Source organism: Symphalangus syndactylus, chromosome X (assembly GCF_028878055.3).
Source record: "Symphalangus syndactylus isolate Jambi chromosome X, NHGRI_mSymSyn1-v2.1_pri, whole genome shotgun sequence".
In the NCBI taxonomy this organism is placed as follows: Eukaryota; Metazoa; Chordata; class Mammalia; order Primates; family Hylobatidae; genus Symphalangus; species Symphalangus syndactylus.
In genome coordinates, this window is record NC_072447.2 from 33,067,125 (window position 1) to 33,092,978 (window position 25,854).

A 25,854-nucleotide genomic window follows, 5' to 3' on the forward strand; every position below is an offset into this window, starting at 1 on the left:
TTTAAATCTTTCCCCAATACATTACTTACGAGGTTTGTAGATTTATTTTCACATTACCCTTTATCAAGATAATAAAATTCCATTGTATGCCTCATTGTCTAAGAGGTGCTTTTTCTGAGACGGAGTCTCATTTTGCCGCCCAGGCTGGAGTGCAATAGCATGATCTTGGCTCACTGCAACCTCCACCTCCCGGGTTCAAGCGATTCTCCTGCCTCAGCCTCCCGAGTAGCTGGGATTACAGGCGCCCATCACCACACCACATCCTAATTTTTGTATTTTTAGTAGAGACGGGGTTTCACCATGTTGGCCAGGCTGGTCTCAAACTCCTGACCTCAGGTGATCCATCCGCCTCGGCCTCCCAAAGTGCTGGGATTACAGGTGTGAGCCACCGCGCCTGGCCTTAAGAGGTGCTTTTAAAATCATTAATGGATACTGGATTTTATCAAATGCTTTTCTATATCTATTGAGATGATCACACTGTTTTTCTTCTTTATTAATGTGGTAAAAATACATTAATAGATTTTGTAGTAAATTTCCTTGTATTTGGGGGATAAACCACACCTGATCATAATGTTTTTTATATACATTGATTCATTTTCTGAATATTTCACTTCCTGTATTTAATATCAATATTCATAAGTGAATTTCCTCTGTAAGTTTTATGTTTTAGCACGCCTTGTTTGACTATCATGGGGTATTGGCCATCTGAAAGGAGTTGAGAACTGTCTCTCTTTATCTTTTATCTGAAACAGTTTAAGATAGGGATTATCTGTTAATCCCTTGCCCCTCTGTCAACAACAATGGAGGCATTGTACTCACTGGGCCCAAAATGCCAGCTCTGGCTAAATCTGCCTCTGCCAACTCTGAGGGTGCACCCATGCAGCTAAATGTGGCTAGAGAAAAACACACAGCCATGCTGACTGAACTCCCTTAAATTAATGACCTTTAATGCTGTCCAACGATTATCTAGAAATCCCTTGTCCATTCATTCCCTTTTTCTCCTAAAGGACTGTTTCGTATCTTCTCTCTCAAACCTCCAATAACTCCTCCCCATCCTCACTCTCAGCTAGTGACCGTGCTTCATATTTCGCTGAGAAGGCAGAAGCAATCAAAAGGGAACATGGTGCTGATGTGTCCTGCTTCCCTCTTGTTTTGATGGATGAGCTATCTGTGCTCCTCTCTAAGGTCACCTGCAATATATATGCTACAATCTATCTGCTCTCATGCACGCCAAGACTCTGCTCCTTGCATTATCAGTTTTTCCCTGTCTACTAGATCATTTCCACCAGATACACAATCTCATTTTAAAAAAACCCTCCCAACCCCATATCTCCACTCAACCACTGCTCTTATTTACAGCAGAACTCTTCAGAAGAACAATTTAAACTCAGAATCTTCAGTTTCTGTCCTTCCCTTCTCCCTTGAATTCGACTTGCCCAATTTTTGTGTCTTATACTCCATATAAACTGTCAGACATGGTCACCAATAACTTCCACATCCCCAAATCTAATGGTCAACTCTTAGTCCTGATGCTACTTGACCTTGTCTCATTATTAGCCTTTTACTCATCTGATTACTTCCTCCTCCTTGAATCACTTTCCTGACTTCTATCTTAGTCAGTTTGGGTTGTTTTAACAAAATACCATAGGTCGGGTGGCCTAAACAACAGAAATATATTTCTTGCAATTCTGGAGGCTAGGAAATCCGAGATCAGGGTGCCAGCAGGGTCAAGTTCTAGTTAGGGCCCTCCTCCTGGCTTGCAGATGGCCACCTTCTTGCTGTGAGCTCACATGGTGGTGGCGAGGAGAACCATCTCTCTTGTGTCTCTTCTTAGAAGGGCATTAATCCCATTCATCAGGACCCTACCCTTACGACCTAATCATCTCCTGAAGGCCCCACCTCCTAATGCCATGACATTGAGATTAGGGCTTCAACATAGGACTCTGGGGGGACACTGACCCTTGGCTGCTTTTCCTGCTACTTCCCTGATGGCTTCTTCTCGTCCCCCTTGGCAGTACCTCCCCCTCATCATCTGGATCTCTCCACTTTTGGGGGTCTCCTCTTTGAACCTCATCTCTTTTCTGTCTGTACTTGTTCCTGTGATCTCGTCTCGTCTCAGGGCCTTTTAACCTCCACACATACACCAATGACTCCCACATTTCTGTCTCTAGCCCAGACCTCTCCCCTAACTTCTAGACTCACACATTCAACTGCCTACTTATCATTTCTACTTGGATACTGATATGATTTGGCTCTGTGTCCCCACTCAAATCTCATCTTGAATTGTACTCCCACAATTCCCACATGTTGTGGGAGGGACCTGGTGGGGGGTAATTGAATCATGGGGGCAGGTCTTTCCCATGCTGTTCTCGTGATAGTGAGTAAGTCTCACGACATCTGATGGTATAAAAAGGGGAGTTTTCCTGCACAAGCACTCCTGTCTTTGCCCGCTGCCATCCACGTAAGATGTGACTTGCCGGGCGCGGTGGCTCACGCTTGTAATCCCAGCACTTTGGGAGGCGGAGGCGGGCGGATCACGAGGTCAGGAGATCAAGACCACGGTGAAACCCCGTCTCTACTAAAAATACAAAAAAAATTAGCCGGGCGTGATGGCGGGCGCCTGTAGTCCCAGCTACTCGGAGAGGCTGAGGCAGGAGAATGGCGTGAACCCGGGAGGCGGAGCTTGCAGTGAGCCGAGATCGCGCCACTGCACTCCAGCCTGGGTGACAGAGTGAGACTCCGTCTCAAAAAAAAAAAAAAAAAAAAAAGATGTGACTTGCTCCTCCTTGTCTTCCGTCATGATTGTGAGGCTTCCCCAGCCACGTGGAACTGTAAGTCCAATTAAACCCCTTTCTTTTGTAAACTGCCCAGTCTCAGGCATGTCTTTATCAGCAGCATGAAAACGGACTAATACAGATCCCTAAGACACCTCGAACTTAACAAAACTCTATCTTCCACCCTAAACTTGCTTCCCCACAATTTTCTCCATTGCAGTAAATGGTAATTCCATCCTACCAGTTGTTTAAGCCTAAAATCTTGACGTCATTCTTGACTTTTCTTTTTTCGCACAGCCAATACTCACTCCACCAGTAAATCCTATTGTCTCTACCTTCAAAATTTACCCCAAATCTCACCATTCCACACTGTCTCCACTTGAACAACCCTTGTCTGAGTCATGATGCTCCAACTGCAGAAGCTTCCTAACTGGTCATTCATTCTGCTTTGCTCCTTGGTCCCCTACAGTCAATATTCCATGCAGCCAATGGAGTGATTCTTTTCAAACATGATTGGATGATATCACTCCCCTGCTCAAAAGCCTCTCAGGGCTTCCCTTCTCACTCAGAATAAAAGTCAAATTCTTTTTTTTTTTTTTTTGAGAGAAAGTCTCACTCTGTCGCCGAGGCTGGAGTGCGGTGGCACAATCTCAGCTCACTGCAACCTCCGCCTCCCAGGTTCAAGTGATTCTCATGCCTCAGCCTCCCGAGTAGCTAGGATTACAGGTGCCTGCCACCATACCCGGTCAATTTTTGAATTTTTAGTAGAGACGGGGTTTCCCCATGTTGGCCAGGCTGGTCTCAAACTCCTGACCTGAGGTGATCCACCTGCCTCGGCCTCCCAAAGTGCTGGAATTACAGGTATGAGCCACTGCACCTGGCCCAAATTCTTTAACTTCCAAGATACATAAAGAAATCAATCTCTAAATGTTCCTTGGTCCTTCTCTGTAAAAGCATCTTGGACTGGGACTTTTTGGACTCATTCCATTTCTTTAAAGGTTACAGGTCTAATCAGGATTTAATTTTTTCTTAACACTGGTAACCTTTATCTGGAAAACAGCCCACTCTTAATATAGTAGTCCTTCCTTATCCATTTTTGCTTTCTGTCATTTCAGTTACTGGTGGTCAACTGTGGTCTGAAAATACTACATACAATAAAATATTTTGAGAGAGCGAGGCCACATTCACAAAATTTTTATTACAGTATATTGTTATAATTATTCAATTTTATTATTATTGTTCTTAATCTCTTACTTATAAACTTTCTCATAGGTATCTATGTACAGGGAAAAAACATAGTTTATATAGGGTTGCTACTATCTGTGGTTTCAGGCACCCATGGGGTCTGGAATGTATCCCCTGTGAATAAGGGGGACTCCTGTATTATTCATTTGTCCCTCCTCCCTCTCCTGATCCCTCTCACCAACCCTGCCAGAAGTCTGCCTATTTACTAGTCTTTTCAAAATATCAGCTTTTCGCTTTGTCCATCTTTGCTGTCTGTTTTATAGTACATTAATTGCTGCTTGTACCCTTATTATTTCCTTTCTTCTATTTTCTTGAATACACTCTGTTGTCCTTTTCACAACTGTGAGTTTATTAATTTTTAAATCTTTCTTCTTTTCCAATATATACATGTAAGGATATAAATTTCACTTCAAACCCCACTTTAGCTGTAATCCTATACATTTTTATTTGGAATGCTTTTGCTGTTATTCAGTTCTAACTCATAACTTCCATTATAATTTCTTTTTTGATCCATGACATATTCAGAAACAGGCTTGCTAAGTTTCCAAACATATATGAGAGGCATTAGCAATTGTTTATTATTGCTTTCTAATTTTCTTGCCTTTTGGCCAAAAAAAAAAATGTGGCATGCATAAAGTTGATCTTTCAGTATTTTTTTGAGATTTCCCTTACATTCTAATCTGTCATCACTTTTTGAAAAATATATCTTGTAAAGCTGAAACAAATAAGTATTTCCTGTTGGTTCAGTGCAGAATTCTATGTAAGTGTACTTAATCAAATTTGTTTCTTACGGTGCCCCAATTTTCTATGGCCTAATTATTTCTCTGCTTGATCTAACAGTATCTGAGAGAGGGAGTTTAAAAACTCTCACTATGATTATGGATTTGTCAACTTCTCCAATAGTTAGGTCAAATTTTGCTTTACATGCTTTGAAGCTATGTTGTTAGTATTCTGCAGATTTAAAATTGCTATATTTTTCTTGGTGAATTAGCCCTCTGTCATGGAGCAATACCATTCTGTATCCCTAATAAAATTAAAAAAAAAATTCAAAGTCTACTCGGTCTGATATTCATACATCAACGTATTTTTGGTTAGTTTTGTCCAGTATATCTTGTCCCACTATATTACTTTCAACCTCTCAGTATCCTATGTTTTAGGTTTTGTCTCTTACAAATGACATACACCTTTTAAAAAGTTTTAAAAAATAATTTCTATTACCTGGGCCAGGTGCAGTGGCTCACGCCTGTAATCCCAGCACTTTGGGAGGCCAAGGCGGGCAGATCACCTGAGGTAAGGAGTTGGGAGACCAGCCTGGCCAACATGGCGAAACCCGTCTCTACTAAAAATACAAAAATTAGCCAGGCGTGATGGTGCCTGTAATCCCCGCTACTCAGAAGGCTGAGGCAGGAGAATTGCTTGAACTTGGGAGGCGGAGGTTGCAGTGAGCCAAGATCATGCCACTGCACTCCAGCCTGGGTGGCAGAGCAAGACTCTGTCTCAAAATAATAATAATTTCTATTATCTGGTGATTTCAGCATTTATACTCATTGTGACAGGTGGAGATACTCACCACTATACTAATGAGGAAGACTCTTGTTGTGATTACTAATACTGTATAGTTGGATTTATTTGCATCTTATTTTGTACTTTATATTTACCACACTTTTTTCTTTACTTCCTACCCTCCCCAGCAGCCTTTTCCTCCCTTCACTCAGATGATCAGATTTTCTTTATTCTGCAATCGTTTTTAAAGTTATATATTCTAGAGGCCGGGCGCGGTGGCTCAAGCCTATAATCCCAGCACTTTGGGAGGCCGAGTAGGGCGGATCATGAGGTCAGGAGATCGAGACCATCCTGGCTAACATGGTGAAACCACGTATCTACTAAAAATACAAAAAATTAGCCGGGCATGGTGGCACGTGCCTGTAGTCTCAGCTACTCGGGAGGCTGAGGCAGGAGAATCGCTTGAACCTGAGAGGCAGAGGTTGTAGTGAGCTGAGATCGCACCACTGCACTCCAGCCTGGGTGACAGAGTGAGACTCTGTCTCAAAAAAAACTAACTACTATTCAACACAGTGCTGGAAGTTCTGGCCAGAGCAATCAGGCAGGAGAAGGAAATAAAGGGTATTCAATTAGGAAAAGAGGAAGTCAAATTGTCCCTGTTTGCAGATGACATGATTGTATATCTAGAAAACCCCATTGCCTCAGCCCAAAATCTCCTTAAGCTGATTAGCAACTTCAGCAAAGTCTCAGGATACAAAATCAATGTACAAAAATCACAAGCATTCTTGTACACCAATCACAGACAAACAGAGAGCCAAATCATGAGTGAACTCCCATTCACAATTGCTTCAAAGAGAATCAAATACCTAGGAATCCAACTTACAAGGGATGTGAAGGACCTCTTCAAGGAGAACTACAAACCATTGCTCAATGAAATAAAAGAGGATACAAACAAATGGAAGAACATTCCATGCTCATGGGTTGGAAGAATCAATATCGTGAAAATGGCCATACTGCCCAAGGTAATTTATAGATTCAATGCCATCCCCATCAAGCTACCAATGACTTTCTTCACAGAATTGGAAAAAACTACTTTAAAGTTCATATGGAACCAAAAAAGAGCCCGCATCACCAAGTCAATCCTAAGCCAAAAGAACAAAGCTGGAGGCATCACGCTACCTGACTTCAAACTATACTACGAGGCTACAGTAACCAAAACAGCATGGTACTGGTACCACAACAGAGACATAGATCAATGGAACAGAACAGAGCCCTCAGAAATGATGCTGCATATCTACAGCTATCTGATCTTTGACAAACCTGACAAAAACAAGAAATGGGGAAAGGATTCCCTATTTAATAAATGGTGCTGGGAAAACTGGCTAGCCATATGTAGAAAGCTGAAACTGGATCCCTTCCTTATACCTTATACAAAAATTAATTCAAGATGGATTAAAGACTTACATGTTAGACCTAAAACCATTAAAATCCTACAAGAAAACCTAGGCAATACCATTCAGGACATAGGCGTGGGCAAGAACTTCATATCTAAAACACCAAAAGCAATGGCAACAAAAGCCAAAATTGACAAATGGGATCTAATTAAACTAAAGAGCTTCTGCACAACAAAAGAAACTACCATCAGAGTGAACAGGCAACCTACAGAATGGGAGAAAATTTTTGCAACCTACTCATCTGACAAAGGGCTAATATCCAGAATCTACAATGAACTCAAACAAATTTACAAGAAAAAAACAAACAACCCCATCAAAAAGTGGGCGAAGGACATGAACAGACACTTCTCAAAAGAAGACATTTATGCAGCCAAAAAACACATGAAAAAATGCTCATCATCACTGGCCATCAGAGAAACGCAAATCAAAACCACAGTGAGATACCATCTCACACCAGTTAGAATGGCCATCATTAAAAAGTCAGGAAACAACAGGTGCTGGAGAGGATGTGGAGAAATGGGAACACTTTTACACTGTTGGTGGGACTGTAAACTAGTTCAACCATTGTGGAAGTCAGTGTGGCGATTCCTCAGGGATCTCGAACTAGAAATACCATTTGACCCAGCCATCCCATTACTGGGTATATACCCAAAGGACTATAAATCATGCTGCTATAAAGACACATGCACACGTATGTTTATCACGGCACTATTCACAATAGCAAAGACTTGGAACCAACCCAAATGTCCAACAACAATAGACTGGATTAAGAAAATGTGGCACATATACACCATGGAATACTATGCAGCCATAAAAAATGATGAGTTCATGTCCTTTGTAGGGACATGGATGAAACTGGAAAACATCATTCTCAGTAAACTATCGCAAGGACAAAAAACCAAACACCGCATGTTCTCACTCATAGGTGGGAACTGAACAATGAGAACTCATGGACACAGGAAGGGGAACATCACACTCTGGGGACTGTTGTGGGGTGGGGGGATGGGGGAGGGACAGCATTAGGAGATATACTTAATGCTAAATGACGAGTTAATGGGTGCAGCAAAACAACATGGCACATGGATACATATGTAACAAACCTGCACATTGTGCACATGTACCCTAAAACCTAAAGTATAATAATAAAAAAAAATTAAAAAAATAAAAAATAAAGTTATATATGCCACATATATTAATGGTAATGCTTAAACACAAACTCTTATCTTAAAAGCTAGGATAACACCTTCACCCTCCTTCTTAATGGGATAAGGCCCTTAGAATGCTTTCACTCCTGGCCCGGAGCAGTGGCTCACACCTGTAATCCCAGCACTCTGGGAGGCCGAGGCAGGTGGATCACTTGAGGTCAGGAGTTCAAGACCAGCCTGGCATGGTGAAACCCTATCTCTACTTAAAATACAAAAATTAGCCAGGTATGGTGGCACACACCTGCAATCCCAGCTACTCCGGAGGTTGAGGCAGGAGAATCACTGGAACCCAGGAGGTGGAGGCTGCAGTGAGCTGAGATCATGCCACTGCACTCCAACCTGGGCAACAGAGCAAGACTGTCTCAAAAAACAAACAAACGGCCGGGCGCTGTGGCTCACGCCTGTAATCCCAGCACTTTGGGAGGCCGAGGCGGGTGGATCACGAGGTCAGGAGATCGAGACCATCCTGGCTAAAACGGTGAAACCCCGTCTCTACTAAAAATACAAAAAATTAGCCGGGCGTGGTTGTGGGCTCCTGTAGTCGCAGCTACTCAGGAGGCTGAGGCAGGAGAATGGCGTGAACCCGGGAGGCGGAGCTTGCAGTGAGCCAAGATCGCGCCACTGCACTCCAGCCTGGGCGACAGAGCGAGACTCCGTCTCAAAAAACAAACAAACAAACAAAACAAAAAAACACTTTCACTCCAGTCTCTTCCTATTCTTCTGCCATATTATTTTCTAATACTTAATTATATCTTTTTTAACTCTCTCCCAAATTCCTCTTTATTATTGTTACTATTTGTTCCATACTCCATGTTTTATTTATTCCATTCTTCTCATTTTAAATTCCATGGCCATTAAATAACAGTATTTACTGTCCCAGTCTCAGTTATTTGCTTTATTATACCGAATAATCTGTCGTTTCAGTTAACACTGCCTTGACCATTGTTTTTCCTTCTGATCCATATTCTCTTATCACCATTTCATACTTAATACTTTTATTAAGAAGACTTCAAACAGCTGTTAGTGAAAAAAATGTACAAAGTTCATTTCTTACCTGAGCCAAAACAATCTAAAAATTTCTTTTAAAGGTAACAAATGTTTAAAGATACTTCCTAGAGTATATATATTTACAAAATCAAACCTGCAAAAGGACATTTTTGTAACCGTAGCTCTTTCATTCTTTGCATTAAAGATTCAAATAATATTTAGCAGCAAGTATATTTGGCAAATGACTAATGGGAAAAGTTCTTCTCTTTCACAGATACAGGAAAAGGAATTAGTTAAGATGTTAGCTTAACTAATAATTTAATTTAATAATTAATAATTAATATTAAATAATTTAATTAATTTAATAATTTCAGCCTTTACTGAAATTATGTGAACCAACTATTGCCTCAGAAGAACGATTGTAGGGAAAAGAAAGAGAGATCAGACTGTTACTGCGTCTGTGTAGAAAAGGAAGACATAAGAAACTCCATTTTGATCTGTACCCTGAACAACTGTTTTGCCTTGAGATGCGGTTAATCTGTAACTTTAGCCCCAACCTTGAGCTCACAAAAACATGTGTTGTATGGAATCAAGGTTTAAGGGATCTAGGGCTGTGCAGGATGTGCCTTGTTAACAAAATGTTTACATGCAGTATGCTTGGTAAAAGTCATCGCCATTCTCCATTCTCGATAAACCAGGGGCACAATGCACTGCGGAAAGCCGCAGGGACCTCTGCCCAGGAAAGCCGGGTATTGTCCAAGGTTCCTCCCCACTAAGATAGCCTGAGATATGGCCTCGTGGGACGGGAAAGACCTGACCGTCCCCCAGCCCAACACCCGTGAAGGGTCTGTGCTGAGGAGGATTAGTAAAAGAGGAAGGCCTCTGTCTCCTGCCTGGCCCTGGGAACTGAATGTCTCTGTATAAAACTTGATTGTAAATTTGTTCTATTCTGAGATAAGAGAAAAACCGCCCTGTGGCAGGAGGCGAGATATGCTGGCAGCAATGCTGCTCTGTTATTCTTTACTCCACTGAGATGTTTGGGTGGAGAAAAGTATAAATCTGGCCTACGTACACATCCAAGCATAGTACCTTCCCTTGAACTTATTTGTGACACAGATTTCTTTGCTCACATGTTTTCTTGCTGACCTTCTCCCCACTATCACCCTGTTCTCCTGCCGCATTCCCCTTGCTGAGATAGTGAAAATAGTAATCAATAAATACTGAGGGAACTCAGAGACCGGTGCCGGTGCAGGTCCTCTGTATGCTGAGCGCCGGTCTCCTGGGCCCACTGTTCTTTCTCTATACTTTGTCTCTGAGTCTTATTTCTTTTCTCAGTCTCTCGTCCCACCCGATGAGAAATACCCACAGGTGTGGAGGGGCAGGCCACCCGTTCAAATGGTGATTAGCTTGGCATATTTAACACAAAATGATTTCTAACAAATGAAACCAACGTAAATTGATCTCAATTTAAAAAGCAAATCAGAAACAGAGTTTAGAGCTTGTTACCAGCTGACACTAAAAAAATGCCTCCTAAACAGCTGCACATATCTACAGAAGGTGGGGAGATACAGCATACACTTTAGAAACTGTTCGTGCAGCTCATTCTTTTTTTTTAATTGTGGTAAAATATACATAACATAAAAGTGCTCATTCGTTTTTCTAGAGTAGTTAGGGGACCTGCCTAAGATTACTCAGAGAAAGTGATGAGGCCTTGAATGGGTTAGGGCTCTACAAATGTGAACACTAGTTGTGGGGGTGAATGGGTGCAATTCTGCACTTGTGGGCGCATGACATTTCCCGGCAGAACTGTGCTGGGAGTATCCTGGTTAGCCAGAAGAGCTTGACGACACAGGAAGGGAAAAAGAGGGCAAACATGAGGGCTACTCACCAACTACCCCCAAAATAAATACAACTAAAGGCTCACACAACTTTTTTTTAATCATTAAAATGTTGAGGAGGAAAGTCCAATCGCACAAATTTGCGTTAATGAGAAGACAATTCTTTTGCTTCTGAGGGAAGGCAAGCCTGGACAGATAGCTGGGTTATTAGGATGGCTCAGGTCCCGCTGGAAGTCTTTTACCAACAAGGACTTAAGGGTACCTTTCATGCCTTTGGCCACTGCTTGATGCAAAGGAAGGAAACTGATGAGGTCTCTGTACTTAGGATCTCTTGGCATCAATGGGGAGACATATTTATGCTCAAGGAATGCAGAGCTGTAGCAGGACCTTCAGGAAAGGGCGCACCATGAGCCAGAGTACTCCTGCAAGGACCACGAGGCCTGGGCACAAATGTGTGGCCTCTATCAAAATCATACCACCACCAAGAGCACCCATTATTTACTGTTGCCCAGTAGGTGCCAGACAAGGTAGTAGGCACTAATTTTTTCCTTAGAAACACTCAGTGGAAGCAAGTGTTATTATCCTCACTTTACAGATGAGGGCATGGACTCAGAAGGGATCAAGAAAGGTCACACATGTCATTCAAGGCAGAGCAGGGGATTCAAAGCCAGGTCTGACAGAAGAACCAAGTTTCATCAGCTCTCCTTAAAGCCCTCTCCATCATAGTCATGAAGGGAAAGGTTTTTCAACTTGGATTTTAAAACACTTTATAGATGTAATTAGAATATATTCCAAGGAGGAAGGGGAAAAATAACCTTCATTTGCCTGCCTACTTCTTCTCCTGCTCTCAACTTGAACATCATCTCTTCCAGGACTCCTCTACTGCTCCCACAAACTGGGTGAGGGGTCCTTCCTCAAAGCTCTCAAAATAAAGACCATCATCCTTCATGTGAAATCTCAAAAGCCAGTAAGCTCTGAAAATTTAAAGTGTTTTCGTAAGTTTGCAGCAAGCTCTTTTGGTGGCAAAAGATGAGCCGAACTAACATGAAACTCTTTTCAGCCTTTACTGAAATTATGTGAATATTCATATTCTGATGTGGAAGTAATAACCTGTTTGATGAAGGGGTGCTGCCCAGATCTGGCTGCAGTTATTATGGTACATATAGTACGTTGTACGCATATTACCTTTCTAAAAGGCAAACATTTCTGATGGGCAAACCACAACTGGTCCAAAGGGTTTCAGATAATGGACTCTGAGGCCAGGGGCAGTGGCTCATGCCTATAATGCCAGCACTTTTGGGAGGCCGTGGTGAGAGGATGATTTGAAGTCAGGAGGTCGAGACCAGCCTGGCCAAGAGGTCAGGAGGTCGAGACCAGCCTGGCCAACGCAGTGAAACCCCGTCACTACTAAAAATGCAAAAAGTAGCTGGGCGTGGTGGCACACGCCTGTAGTCCCAGCTACTCGGGAGGCTGAGGCAGGATAATCGCTTGAACCCGCGAGGCGGAGGTTTCAGTGAGCTGAGATCACGCCACTGCACTCCAGCCTAGGCGACAGAGTGAGACCCTGTCTCAAAAACAAACAAACAACAAACAACAACAAAGAAAACGGATAAGGGACTTTGGACATATACCCTATGCATAAATGTTACTGCACTACGATCATTTATTCTTTGTAACCCCAGCACTTTGTAGAGTGCCTTGCATATAACAGATACACCACAAATATTTCCTAAGTGAGGAAACAAGGCTAAGAAATTAGTTAAGAAGGGAAAACGGTCAGCGCCTTAGAAATGACCATGGCTCCCAACTTGCAGGTCAGGCCTCTAACCCCTGAATGCCACTCCCTTCGTTGACTTTGAAGGCCCTATAAATAGTTGCTGTTGATTGAGGGCAAGAAACATAGCTGCTGTCTTCACTAGGAATAAAAATAGTTCAGTGGTCTTACATTGATGGACCCACATATAATTTTAGCCCCGGAATACAAAGCATAGAAGGCAAATTCATACCTCGGACCACATGGGCAGTGTCATAGGACCCTGTGAGCTTGGGAGCCTTTGGGTCTGACCTGCTACATGCAGTGACCTTTCTAGCCTCACAATTTTCTAATCTGTAAAATAGCAACCAAAGTAGCCCCTAAGGGCTTCCCAGGTGGGTCTCTACCAAGACAGCTCATGGCAGGGACAGTAGCTGTCGCCCCACACTGCAGAGTCCTGCGTAAACTTTAGGAGCTTCTTCACTCCTGTCTACTGTTCTCATTCAGTGTAGTCTGTCCAATCCCCCCACACCTCTTCCCGTCCGAAAAAAGCAGAGTCAATGCAAAAAGAGGCAGTTTGGACCCCGGGCACGGAGGCGGCTCATTCTCATCCTGAACAATGGCCAAAGAATTCTGTGAAAAGTAGCCGTAGCAAGAGTTAGATCCCCTGAATCTTAAGGAGCACGGGGTGTCAATGGGGTGGTAATCACTGGCTTGCGCAAGGACTAGATTCAAATAGCAAACTCTTAATTGCAAGGTCTCAGGTCACAAGAGGACCAGAGGCCTGGGAAGGAGAATGAGTTACACGAGAGGGCAGTTCCACACGTTCCCTGGGGGCGGTCCCTCCTTACCTGGTAACACAGGATGGTTTGCTGCACCAGCCGCGCGTACCCGTCCAAGCGGACCCCGGAATTGCTCCTGCTCCGCATCTCCCCGAGGCTCTCGGGCCGCAGTGCCCGATCTGCCCCGTGGGCGCGGGACGTCGGGGCTGTGGCCTCCAAGTGGGTCTGGTTCCCGGATACTCACAGCCTTAGTCGGTTCTTGGGATGGGACCGGGCCGGAGGAGGTCGAGACTTTTCTACACGCTAGCCCCAAAGTCCGGTTGGAAGGCAAGCCAACCAGAGCTCCGCGCGGCGGAAAGGCGCGGGGGCGGGGACGGGGCTGGAGCGACGAAGGTCCCGCCTCGGCCAGGCCTGCTGGGCTCCCGACGCTCGCGGGACAGCGGGAAACCGGGTTCCGGGCGTGGGGTGAGGACGCCCCTGCCAAGCCCCTTTTACGTCCCGGCGGTCGCGAGGAAGTCCCCCGGGCGGGAAGAAGACGCCAGCCCACCCCAGCCGCCGGGGAGCCCGCCCAGGCAGCGCTCAGCCCCGACCCTGGCTCTGCCCCCGCCGCGGAGCGGAACCCTCCAAGTCGCGGCCTGAGGGGGAAGGAAAAGGGGGCGGCCCGGGAGAGCCGCTGCGAAATCAGCAACGGGCGGGAACCAGGTTGCCTCCCTGAGTCCCTTCTCTCCCCGGCCGGCTGCCAACCACAGCCAAGGCCAGAGAAACAGGCCCTTCTGCCGCTGCCACCTGAACGCCTTGGACCCGCCCTCCGGACCCGCCCCCGCCCCTGCCGCGGAGTGGAACCTTTGGAACCCTGAGGGGCACAGGTAAGGGGGCGGCCCCGCCCCGCGCCCTGGAACGACCTCACGGCCCCGCCCACATCCCCGCCCCCGGCCCCGCCTCCGCCGCAGAGCGGAACCCTCAGAGTCTCGGCCTCGAGGGGGACGAAAAAGGAGGAGGCCTGCGGGAGTCTAGGGGAACCCGGCTCCGGGCGGCGGACGAGTTGGCTTCCCTTCGTGGTAGTGTGGAGCCCCCCGAGACAGGTGCCAATCCCACCCGAGGCCGGAGAAAGAGGGCCGCCTACCGCGGCCGCCTGGGCACCCCTCTGAGGGTCAAGATTGTAGTCCCGCCCCTGGCCCTGTCTCCGCCGCCTAGCGGAACTGGAGTAGCGGGACCCAGCCCGGAAGAAAAAGGGGGAAGGCCCGGAGGGGTGCCCCAGCGACACCTCTGGCGCCTGTGACCCCGCCCCTAGCCACCTGGGCGCCGCTTCCCCGGGCAGGTTCGCAGTTCATCTCCCACGGGTCTACAGCTTGAAACTTGGCATTCATTATAATGTTTCGTGGCTGCTGATAATCTACAGTTCACAATCTTCGGCCTGGTATTCATTGTCCAAAATCTGGCCCACATAGGAATTCACTGGGCAGCTAGACTAATGTAATCAATTTCCGCAAGCTCTTTGCCAGTCTCCATGCATTTACTCTATGCTTGACCCCTTCGGCCCTTCTTCCTCCTCCTTGACTAACTTAAGCCTATCTTTCCCTTAACGGCCAGCTCAGCTCCTCTATTAGCCTTCCCCATTTTCTGAATTTCTGTAGCCATTGGTTTAGTAAGAGCTTAGAACTTAGATCAGTTCATTTTGAGTTCAAATGTCAGTTCTGCCATTTACAAGTCGTATGACCTTTGGCATCCCGTTTTACATGTTTGAACTTCAGTGTTCTCATCTGTAAAATGGGGATAATCATAGCACCTACCTCACAGGATGACTTAAGGTCAAGAGGATGAATATAAAGCATTTAGTACAAGCCTGGCTAGTAGAAAAATACTTAATAAATCATAGCTAATTTCGTTGTCACTTGGCCACAATGTATTGCCTCCTGTTGTTATTTATGTTTTCATGTGTGGATGAGGCATATTTTCCTAATTGGAATGTACGTTATTCATTGAAACAGGCTTTTGCTATCTCCTACTATGCCTGGTACAGTGTTGAGCGTATAGTTGGAGCTCAATTAATGTTGCTCGCATGAGTAAATGAAATCAGTCCTGCTTGGCTGCGTTCCCTTACGTTTGGTCCTTAACCAAGTTTATGTTAGATATTCCAGAACATAAATCTATGGCTTTACTCTGTCACTCAACTAAAGCACCAAACCCCTCATCAGCTCACATATTACTTCATATAATACTTTGTTTTCTTAATATTGGCTCTTGAATTATGCAGCGATCCATGTGATGTGCCTCCATGAAGAATTTGCTGTGGTCTAGGGGTGAATAAAACTAGACATTGTTATCATCACTAAATGTTTTGGAATCTGAAGATGTACTCTTGCTAGAATTTTCATGTACTCATCTGCATCTAAAAGCTGGGATCATTGCTTCTTTTCATTGTGGCTTTTGTTTCCATTGGGTCCTTCTTTAGGAGTTGATTTTGCAGCCATATGGGAAATAACGGATGATCTTTGCTCCTTTTCTGGCATTTCTACCTAGTATAGAAACATTTTCAGTTTCCTGGCTTCATTCTTCGCTAATCCTACTATGCACACATGCACCCCTTTTGGTGTATACGCAATCTACATGCTTCGGCTTTGGTCTATGCGATTGCATAGCAACATATAAGCTATGTTCTTCGATAAGCTCAAAATTCTGCAATAAAACCAAGAAGGAAGGCTACTCTGTTTTAGCTTTTAAATTTCAAAGCAAATTTTAGTGATTCATTTTGGACCAGAAAGCTGTGCTGTATAATAAATCAGTCTCATATTTTAGTATCCTCATATCCCTGAGGTGCAAAACCTCCGTATCTTGGTCCCCATATCCACGAAGCCATTCTTTGGTTATCACCAATAGAAACTTGTCTCCAAGTCATTTCTCAAATATTTGTCAAGAATCAGATATAGTATAATGATAAGGAATGTTATTGTTTCTGAAGCTGATTCATGATCTCCATAAAAATGAAAACCCAGAACTGGACCCTGGGGTAGCACCATGTATGATTTTTCTGACCCCAGCCAGAGGATCTGCCATCATCCTGCCACAGAGGCTTCAGCCCAGGTAGTTTCCAGAGAGCCCTGTGTTAACATCCAAGGTGGAAACCAATAAATGTTTCTCTTGTAGGGTTCAGGTCTTTGGCTCTAAAGAAAATCACTCCGTCTTTGACCCAGAAGGTCAATTCTGAATGAATTTGCTGAAAATGACCAATTCACCAAATTTAGTTATTTCTATGACAATTTAGTTGACTGGAAATCATTTTTTCATTACATTTTAAGAATGTTGAATTTGTCTCTGCTCCAGCTTCCTGTAGCTCATTTGAGACTAAGAGATAAAGACAGGAAACACCAGGGAACATAAGATGTCTTCACAGTGAGGAATATATTTATTAAATATATTTAAAAGACTATATTCTAAAAGAACATATATTCCATTTTTGCCTGCTCTGACTTCTTGATGTTGTACCTGGAGACTAACATGAAAAGAAAGCAGTATATACTGGCCAGGCGCGGTGGCTCACACCTGTAATCCCAGCACTTTGGAAGGCTGAGGCTGGTGGATCACTTGAGGTCAGGAGTTCAAGACCAGCCTGGCCAATATGGTGAAACCCTATCTCTACAAAAAATACAAAAATTAGCCGGGCATGGTGGCAGGTGCCTGTAATCTCAGCTACTCGAGAGGCTGAGGCAGGAGAATTGCTTGAACCCGGGAAGTAGAGGGTGCAGTGAGCCAAGATTGCACCATTGCACTCCAACCTGGGTGACAGAGCGAGACTCTGTCTCCAAAAAAAAAAAAAAAAGTATACACTGATAAGAATTCTTCAAATTAAAGATTATGTTCTTATGCCTACCCAGTCTTTCCTTTTTCCTTTCCTTCGGACTCCAACTAGAACAGCAAGGAGCAGAGACAGAGACAAACTAGTCCTTAAAATGCTCTTATGGAGACAAAATGACACCAAACAAGTCCACTCTGTGAATTGGTTATGCAGTAAATTAGATCTTTGTCTAAACGGCCTTCGACAAACCAACCGACTCCTAGCTGACCTGGTTAGACATACCCAGTATCCCAAGTGAAGCTGTTTCACCGTTTTTTGTTTGTTTGTTTTAAAGACACGAGGTCTTTCTATGTTGCCCAGGATGGACTCAAATTCCCTGGCTCAAGCGATCCTCCTGCCTCAGCCTCCCAAGTAGCTGGGACTACAGGTGCTTGCCTGGCTTGCTTCACCATTTTCAGTAAGAACGATCATGATGCTGCTCACTGAAGTCAGCAGACTTCCTTTGTGGGGTTAATGACTGCAGTGTGTTTTGAGAAAAAAAAAAAAAAACAAAGTACTCCAATATTTTGAGGAAATACTTCTTTAAATACTGGCCTCTGCCCTGACACTCCTTGCCTCCTAATATTGGCACCACCTCTGTTTCCTTACAATAGAGTCTCAGATCGTGGGATCAATCTTAAACCCAAAGGAGGATGCTTCTCAGAAACACACTCTGTCCTGCCGTATGTCTAAAGTAAGAAAAATAGATGAGAGAATTCAGCTTAAGGACCACAGCACAGACACAGTAGGAAAAATAAGGAGGTGGGACCTAAAGGATACTGGACATTGTGCATCCTTTTATGTATATTTTGGTTATATAATCTGTTTTGGGGGGTTGATTTCTGAGGTCTCACCCCTCCCCCAATCTAGAGGATCTCACATCTTCCTTATGAATTTAGTACTCGGCATCTTTGTGGGAGCTCAGGACCTTGGAAGAAGAGATTGCTCAGAGACCTCTTGCGAGGGTGAGGACAGCTTCCCATGTTTGGGGATCCCACATGCTAACCAGCAATGCAGAAATCCCAAATCCTGTTCTCACTTTTCAGTAGTCCTACCTGTTTGACACTGAGGAAGCGGATACTTGGATGAGATCTGAATTGGGTCTTGTACATTGCCTACAGGCCAAAGGCAATGTGTTGAAGAGACAATCTTGAAAGAGTAATGGGAAAGGAGACCTCAGAAACTGATCTCATGAGGCAGAACAACCCTTGCTCTAATTTCATAGTCACAGGGTACCTGCTGTTTTCCAAAAGATGTTACTGTTATGTTTGTCTTCTTAAGAGATAGTGTTTCACTCTGTCGCCTAAGCTGGAGTGCAATGGCACAATCGTGGTTCACTGCAGCCCCAAACTTCCAGGCTCAAGCAATCCTCCATCTTCGGCCTCCTGAGTAGCTAGGAGTACAGGCACACAACACTATGCCTAACTAATTTTTAATTTTTTGTAGAGACAGGGGTCTCCCTGTGCTGCCCAGGCTGGTCTCGAACTCCTGCACTCAAGCAATCCACCTGCCTCAGCCTCCCAAAGTGCTGGGATTACAGGTGTGAGCCACCATGCCCAGCCAATTGTGTTTGTCTTAATCAGCATGTCCTACCACTTCCATGCCAGGCCACCAGGGAAAGAGACTGCAGATGTTTTTTCTTTGTGAAAATTACCAAACTTAAAGATCTTAACTGCAAATTTATTTCATTGATTTTAACATTTTTGATTTTAACATATAAATACAAGACAAATAAATCAGAGAAGAAATATTGCAAAGACAAGTCAGCACTCACAGAAATGTGTATTATTACTATGGTTAGTCTGAGATCCAACATTCACTTGAAATATATGCAAGAGAACCTTAGTGAAAGACTTAACTAAAAGGGGTTTGAAATGTTCCTAATAAGGACATACTTGAGGCACTGCTCAAGCAGATGTAGGTGGGAAGCAAGATAGACCCTGTATATAACTAGGAGCAATCAAGACTCGATACATGTAGCAACAATAGCAGTGCAAGACAGTTCCCTGTTCCCAGTAGCTACTCCGCTTGTCACTATGCATTCTTCAAGACACATTTAAAAAACAATTATAGCTCTGGCTGGGCCAGAGTGTACCAGTCATAACAATCAACAATGTACCATGCAGTTGCCTTTTAAAGAACAGCAATATGATTTTTTTCCATATATATGTACCTTTTTAAGAGAAGGAATCCTAGTCTACTCTCCTGTTCCTAAAGGCTCTGGGGATTTGAGAAGTGGGAGTGTATGTACCTCATCTACGTACATCATCACAATTTTCCTGACACATGGTCTGGATGCCAGTTCATCCCTCTCTGTGGCCAAGGTATAAAGCTAAACATCTTGGTGCAGATTCTATAATCTGACCACTGGGATGCGGTCAGGGGGATGGGTATTCGTATTGGATGCTGTGTTTGGCTGTACAGGTCGTGCACCCAAGAGTGTGAGTGGGGCTACAATATGGTCTTTCCACTCTGTCAAACCATGAGCCCATAGGGCTGTGTCTGCCCAGTGGGGGCATCTTTTCCTAACTTGCTCAAAGGCACTGTATGAGCTAACTGTGGCACTGTCTGCTTATATTTTCCCAGTCTGGCTGGGATCATTATTTCTTGATTTCACTGAGGTTTCTGTATTTCACATCCTATATCATCTCCAAAAGGAGCTTTAGAATTCGCGGAATGAGCAAGGATTTTCTGAATTATCACGTGAGACAAAACAACCATGATTCTACAAAGGAATACATTTACACAGTAGAAAATAAATACAAAAAAATGTAGAAGTAAGATTTTTGACACATGGGTCACTAGAATTTAGCTTATATACAACAAAGGCATGCACAACTAAACTCACCAACAGGCTGAAGTCAACAGTTGCTTTATATGATGTTATCAAAGATAACTTAGCCTCTTTAAAAGGTAGCTGAAAGTTCACTACCTTTTTTTGTTTTCTTTATAGGAGTCATTCTTAGTGTATTGTTTAAAACCAACCTTCTTATAAAATGAAAGATAAGAAACCAAATCAGAAATGTCTAAAAACCATGGTGTAATGTCTTGGTTTCTTCTTGTAATAATAATCATCGCCCTTAATTAGCTTATGCTTATCCAGATGTTGCCAAGAATAAAATGAGTTGATTTTCATACATCTCACATTGTGTAAAAGGTAAAATTGGACATTTCACACTGTCAAGCATCATGCTTTAATTTTAGAAGAAAGGAATCACATTTGCTCAATAAAGTGTAAGCTTCCCCGCTTTGAAGTCCTTCTGAGAGCCATACGGTCTTTCCCATTGCAGGAATCTTCCTTCTCGTTAAACATGTGCTGTTTTCCAGTGAAATCGTGAAGGCACACATCTCCATTCTGAACACTAAAAGAGACCCCATTCCTCTCTGTAGAAGCATTTCCTGTATAAGGAAACACAAAGCGGGTGGCATGAAGTATCCACAGAAAGCATTAAAAAGCAAACAAACTCAGGCATCACTTTATTCTTAAAGATGTATTTGTAAAATATGTTTTTAAAAACATTTGTGATATATGTTCATATTTCATTTATTTTTCATTACTTCCCTAAGGCCACTCAAAGTAAGCATACCAAACTGGAGATTGCTTCAGAAACCAGTTCTCTATGGCAGTTTTTTTTTGTTTGGCTTTTAATGAAACAGTCAAAATCTGAAGCAAGGTAATATATTAATAAAAGACCCACTTCCTAACTCTGGTTGGATATATTTTGACTTCAAGTAGCAGCATATGTATAATATAAGCTAAGGTAATACTTTGGTCTCCCAAAAGGTTAATGTTAACAGAGATCCCCATATGTACCCTTAGGAAGTTCTTGGTTCCCTAGGTTCCTATAAAATGAAACTTCGTACCAGAGAAACCAGAGCAACCAGCTACAACAGTCATGGCAAGAAGAAATCATCTCTCTTGTAGACTAAACCAGCTCCTCTGACTAAATCAGGACAGGACCAATTCCCAAGAGGAAACTACCAATTCCAACTTCAGAGTCCAGGCCAGGGAGCAGCTGGGCACTCAAGGGTAACTGTTGGCTTGGACATGGGCCTTCCCCACCCCAAGCAGGCCCTGAGTTATAGGGAAGCACAGGTGCTGGCCTCTTCTAGTTACTTGGCACCATCCTTCTGATCATTAGACCATTGGGAGACTATATAGAAAGCTGAATAATAAGCCCATTTGTTAGTTCATGACATGATTATGATAACAATGATCATAACAGTACTGGGACACTTTCTTATCGCATTTAGAGCCCTGCAGGGTGGGTACTACTGTTATCCCCATGAAGGCTTCAGAAATTAAGTGCTCTCTCCAAGGTCACACAGCTCAGAAGTAATGGAGTTGACATGTGATGTTGCTTCCAAACTGAGATCCTTGTGGTCCTGGGTACCAAATGAGATGGCTGCTGGTACCCCACCCTCTAAGGCAGCTCAGAACTGAACTGTGTAATATTCATGCAAACTAGGTGATGAATATGGTTAACACAGCTCCATCTGTGACACAGATCAAATAGGGCATGTGACTGTCTGAGGCAGCTGTTTGGATTTAGGCATTTCGGCTTGAGGACATTTTGGTGCAAGAACAATTTGGCCTGGCATAATAAACAAATCATTAAACTTCTAGCTTTTTTTTTTTTTTTTTTTGAGACAGAGTCTCGTTCTGTCGCCCATGCTGGAGTGCAGTGGTGCGATCTCGGCTCACTGCAACTTCTGCCTCCTGGGTTCAAGCGATTCTCCTGCCTCAGCCTCCTGAGTAGCTGGGACTACAGGTGTGTGCCACCACGTCTGGTTGATTTTCATATTTTTTTATTAGAGACGGAGTTTTTCCATGTTGGCCAGGCTGGTCTTGAACTCCTGACCTCAGGTGATCCTCCCACCTTAGCCTCCCAAAGTGCTGGGATTACAGGCGTGAGCCACTGCGCCCAGCCCTAGCTTTCTTTTTTGAAATTGCCAATTCCATTCCTCATCTATCCCAGATACTGGGGCGAGGACTGAGGAGTCAGGAATGTTTATCTGACATGCATATTATGTGATATTAAACACCGAGGCATTTTGGCAACCTTAAATGTACCCCCACCCTCACTGTCAAGCATCAAAAGTAGCTGTGTCAAATCAGCTGTGTTAAACAACTGTGGTAAAATGTGGTGTTTCCATGAAATCTGATTTCCCAAAGGATGACAACATGTTGATAGAGCTAGGCAGGTGGGGCTTCATCTCTGAGCTCTTTCGAGAATGTGGACAAATCTGGTTTATGGATTCAGAGCCCCAGATGACCCAGCTCGCTCCTTTGATGCCTCTCCTTTCAATTTGCTTTCTCACACTAATGTACTAACCAGCTGTGCTCCCCACTGCCTCGCCTCTGTTTACCTACATTGAATCATTCCTGATAGAGCTATTTGGTGTAGAGCCCAGAGCTTGCTTTCTGGTATCGACAGTAAAGAGCTAAGGCTATACAGCAGTTATTTCTCATCTTTTACAGCAGTGATTCTCAACTGGGGGCAATCTTGCTCCCTTCTTCTCCCCGCCCTCCTGGGACAGTTGGCAGTGTCTGGGGACATTTTGGGTTGTCATAACTGGGGGCAGGGTGCTACTGGCTCTAGTTGATAGAGTCTAGGGATCCTGCTAAATGTCCTGCAATTCCACAAAAAAGAATTATCCAGCCCCAAAATGTCAATTGTGCCTGAAGTTGAGAAACCTTGATTTTGAGGCATCCTATGGTATTTTAAAAGCCTAGATGGGCCGGGCACAGTGGCTCACACCTGTAATCCCAGCACTTTGGGAGGCTGAGGCGGGAGGATCACTTGAGCCCAGGAGTTTGAGACCAACCTGGACAACACAGCAAGACTGCATCTTAAAAAAAAAGGAAAAATTAGCCAGGCATGGTGGCATGCTCCTATAGTCCCAGCTACTCAGGTGGCTGAGGTGGGAGGATCACTTGAGCCTCGGAGGTCGAGGCTGCAGTGAACCATGATCATACCACTGAACTCCAGCCTGGGCAATAGGAGACCTTGTCTTGAAAAAAAAAAAAAAGTCTAGACACACCAGCAAGACCGCCCATCTTCAGGAAATTGGAAAACTGGTAGATGTGTGAATCTTCTCACAAATTTATTTGAATTAGTCATGAAAAGAACTAACATCCTAAAACAATGAATACAGGCAAATTCTCCATGGAAGGAGAAACTATACCAGCAGAGCTTATGTTTTTATAAGAATGCAAAAGATATATTAAGAAGCAAGAGAAGGTAAAAATAGATAAGGTAAGCTTTTATGAGTAATGAACAGCCTGGTCTTATGAAAGAAAGAAAATGTAACAGAAGTTTTAGCTAGAAATGTCAGAATTAATGAGTAAAGGAGGCATGGCAGCAATAATCTGTTCAGATATTGGTCACATATATGGTCACCAATACTGGTCACAAGTCATCTTCCAGTATTTGACATATTCATGGGGATTTGGGTGCTGTCACAAGACAGCCACATTGTGGGAAAGAATTAACAAACATGAAAAGCAAAAAATAGGAAGGTTTAAAAGTGTTGGCTGGGCGCGGTGGCTCATACCTTTAATCCCAGCACTTTGGGAGGCCGAGGTGGGCAAATCACTTGTGGTCAGGAGTTCGAGACTAGCCTGGCCAACATGGTGGAAGCTGTCTCTACTGAAAATACAAAAATTAGCTGGGCATGGTGGCGGTCACCTGTAGGTCGCCTGTAATTCCGGCTACTCGGGAGGCTGAGGCAGAATTGCTGGAACCCAGGAGGTGGAGGTTGCAGTGAGCTGAGATTGCACCATTGCACTCCAGCCTGGGCAACAAGAGTGAGACTCCATCTCAAAAAAAAAAATGTTGAACATGTATATTATGATAGATGTAATAAAAATTGCTATAGTCTTATCAGCTATTTTAGGTACTGCTCTCACAGAAATAGCACAATACTGAAGTGGACAATAGTTAAGTGAGCATTTAAAATGTTAAAATGTTTAGGTCATCATCATTCCCACTATGAAAAACCAAATCTTAAAAAAGATCGTTGTTCCAGTATTTGCTTTATAATAAATCAATCTGGATTAGTAAACTTTCTCTTTTGTAAGGGAACCACATTTTGATCCACTAGTCATATATGTATTAATAGTTACTCACTTTGCTTAGCCAAAACGCCAATAAAGGATAAAACTATTTAAAAAAATAAACACTAGCTTGAGAAATACTATATTGAGACATACATACCATTCCCGCTTGCGTGTACTGAGCAATCATTATTCACTAGCAGTGTGGTGGAGTTAGTGGAGTTACTGTTTGACTGTAAGGAATTTGAAGAGCTGGACACTCCTTGGTTTACAGTCTGCTTCTTTAAACCATTAGTAGCAGTTTTACTCCAGTCTACAGCAGAATAAGCATTACAGAAAAACAGGGCAGTATGTTGAAGCTCAACCGCAAGAGACAGATCACAGTGTAACACGTCCTAAGCAACTGATTCCTCACTTCAGGGTCTTATGGAGAAGTCACCTTCCACCAGTTGGTGTGATAACATGTATTTTCATTTGGATTATTTACATTTGTCCTTCAAATGACTGTGTGGTTAAAAGTAACCTATATTCTCCTAGAACTAAAGGCCAAGCTAATTTGATTATGTCTATAAATATCCATAGAATTAGGTAGTGATTCAGAGCCTCACACTGTCTTAACAAGAACACAAATAGTCTGTGTTGTAATGACTAATTGTTCTTCAATCCATGAAAATGATTGAACTATGTGTACTGCCATTTTCTGAATACAGACTCCCGTGTCCCCCAGATACTGCAAAGGTGGTATTCATGCAAAAGGAATGTAGCTTTTCAAACAGTACTTCATTTTTCTCATTTTCTTAAAAAAAAAAAATGAGCTATTTGCTCTACTACCCAACCGGGTATATGTGAAAATCACTTCAAAATAAACAAATCTATGTTACAACCAAATGTATGCTAAAGCTTATACACAAAGTCTGGCTTACTAACAAATAAAGCAACTGACAACCAGGACCTGTGGAGAAAGGATTGAGTTGAGATTTTAAAAATTACCAAGGTAAATATTAAAAATTACTTTGGGAAATGAAAAGCATAATCTCAATAGAAAATCAATTCTAAAAATTTTACTGTTGCTTCATTGAAGAGGCAGCCAGCCCATTAATTTTATTGCTCAAAAAATTCCCAGATATGAATAATTATTTTTTAATTCACCAGATTTTTTTTTCTCCCTAATGTTCACGACCAATATTTTCTGTTGAGCAAATTCCAGATTTGCTGGAATTCACTGATTTCTAGATTGGATTTGCTTTAGATCTTAATTTATACAATCTTTTCCTTGAGATTTAAGAGGAAGAGAAAAAGTGAGGTAAATCTTTACCAGAATTTTCAGCCAGCCGTAACTTTCCACAACAAAGATACCGCCTCCATTGCTTCCTGACATTTTCTTTGGCCACACAGTAAAAGATGAATATGAAAAATCCTAA

At 43.2% G+C, this 25,854-nt stretch overlaps 2 protein-coding genes across 31 annotated transcripts in view; both read right to left on the bottom strand.

Annotated features, from left to right (window-relative positions):
- PHKA2 (phosphorylase kinase regulatory subunit alpha 2) overlaps positions 1-14,742 on the bottom strand; it is a 92,763-nt gene extending 78,021 nt beyond the window's left edge. For 4 of the 9 annotated variants that reach the window (XM_063634971.1, XM_063634969.1, XM_063634967.1 and 1 more), the window contains exon 1: positions 13,611-14,333. In XM_063634971.1, the coding sequence (XP_063491041.1) occupies positions 13,611-13,688 (78 nt within the window). In that variant the 5' untranslated portion in view covers positions 13,689-14,333. Of the gene's footprint in view, positions 1-13,610 lie in introns of all 9 variants that reach the window. The other 5 variants (XM_055269322.2, XM_063634970.1, XM_063634974.1 and 2 more) reach the window with 3 other exon arrangements.
- A 4,231-nt stretch (positions 14,743-18,973) lies between these two features.
- Positions 18,974-25,854, bottom strand: part of ADGRG2 (adhesion G protein-coupled receptor G2) — a 142,327-nt gene continuing 135,446 nt past the window's right edge. For 18 of the 22 annotated variants that reach the window (XM_055269334.2, XM_055269346.2, XM_055269343.2 and 15 more), the window contains 3 exons: positions 25,749-25,850; positions 24,594-24,746; positions 18,976-20,772 (listed from right to left, as the gene is read on the bottom strand). In XM_055269334.2, the coding sequence (XP_055125309.1) occupies positions 20,588-20,772; positions 24,594-24,746; positions 25,749-25,850 (440 nt within the window). In that variant the 3' untranslated portion in view covers positions 18,976-20,587. Of the gene's footprint in view, positions 20,773-24,593; positions 24,747-25,748; positions 25,851-25,854 lie in introns of all 22 variants that reach the window. The other 4 variants (XM_055269349.2, XM_055269347.2, XM_055269345.2 and 1 more) reach the window with 2 other exon arrangements.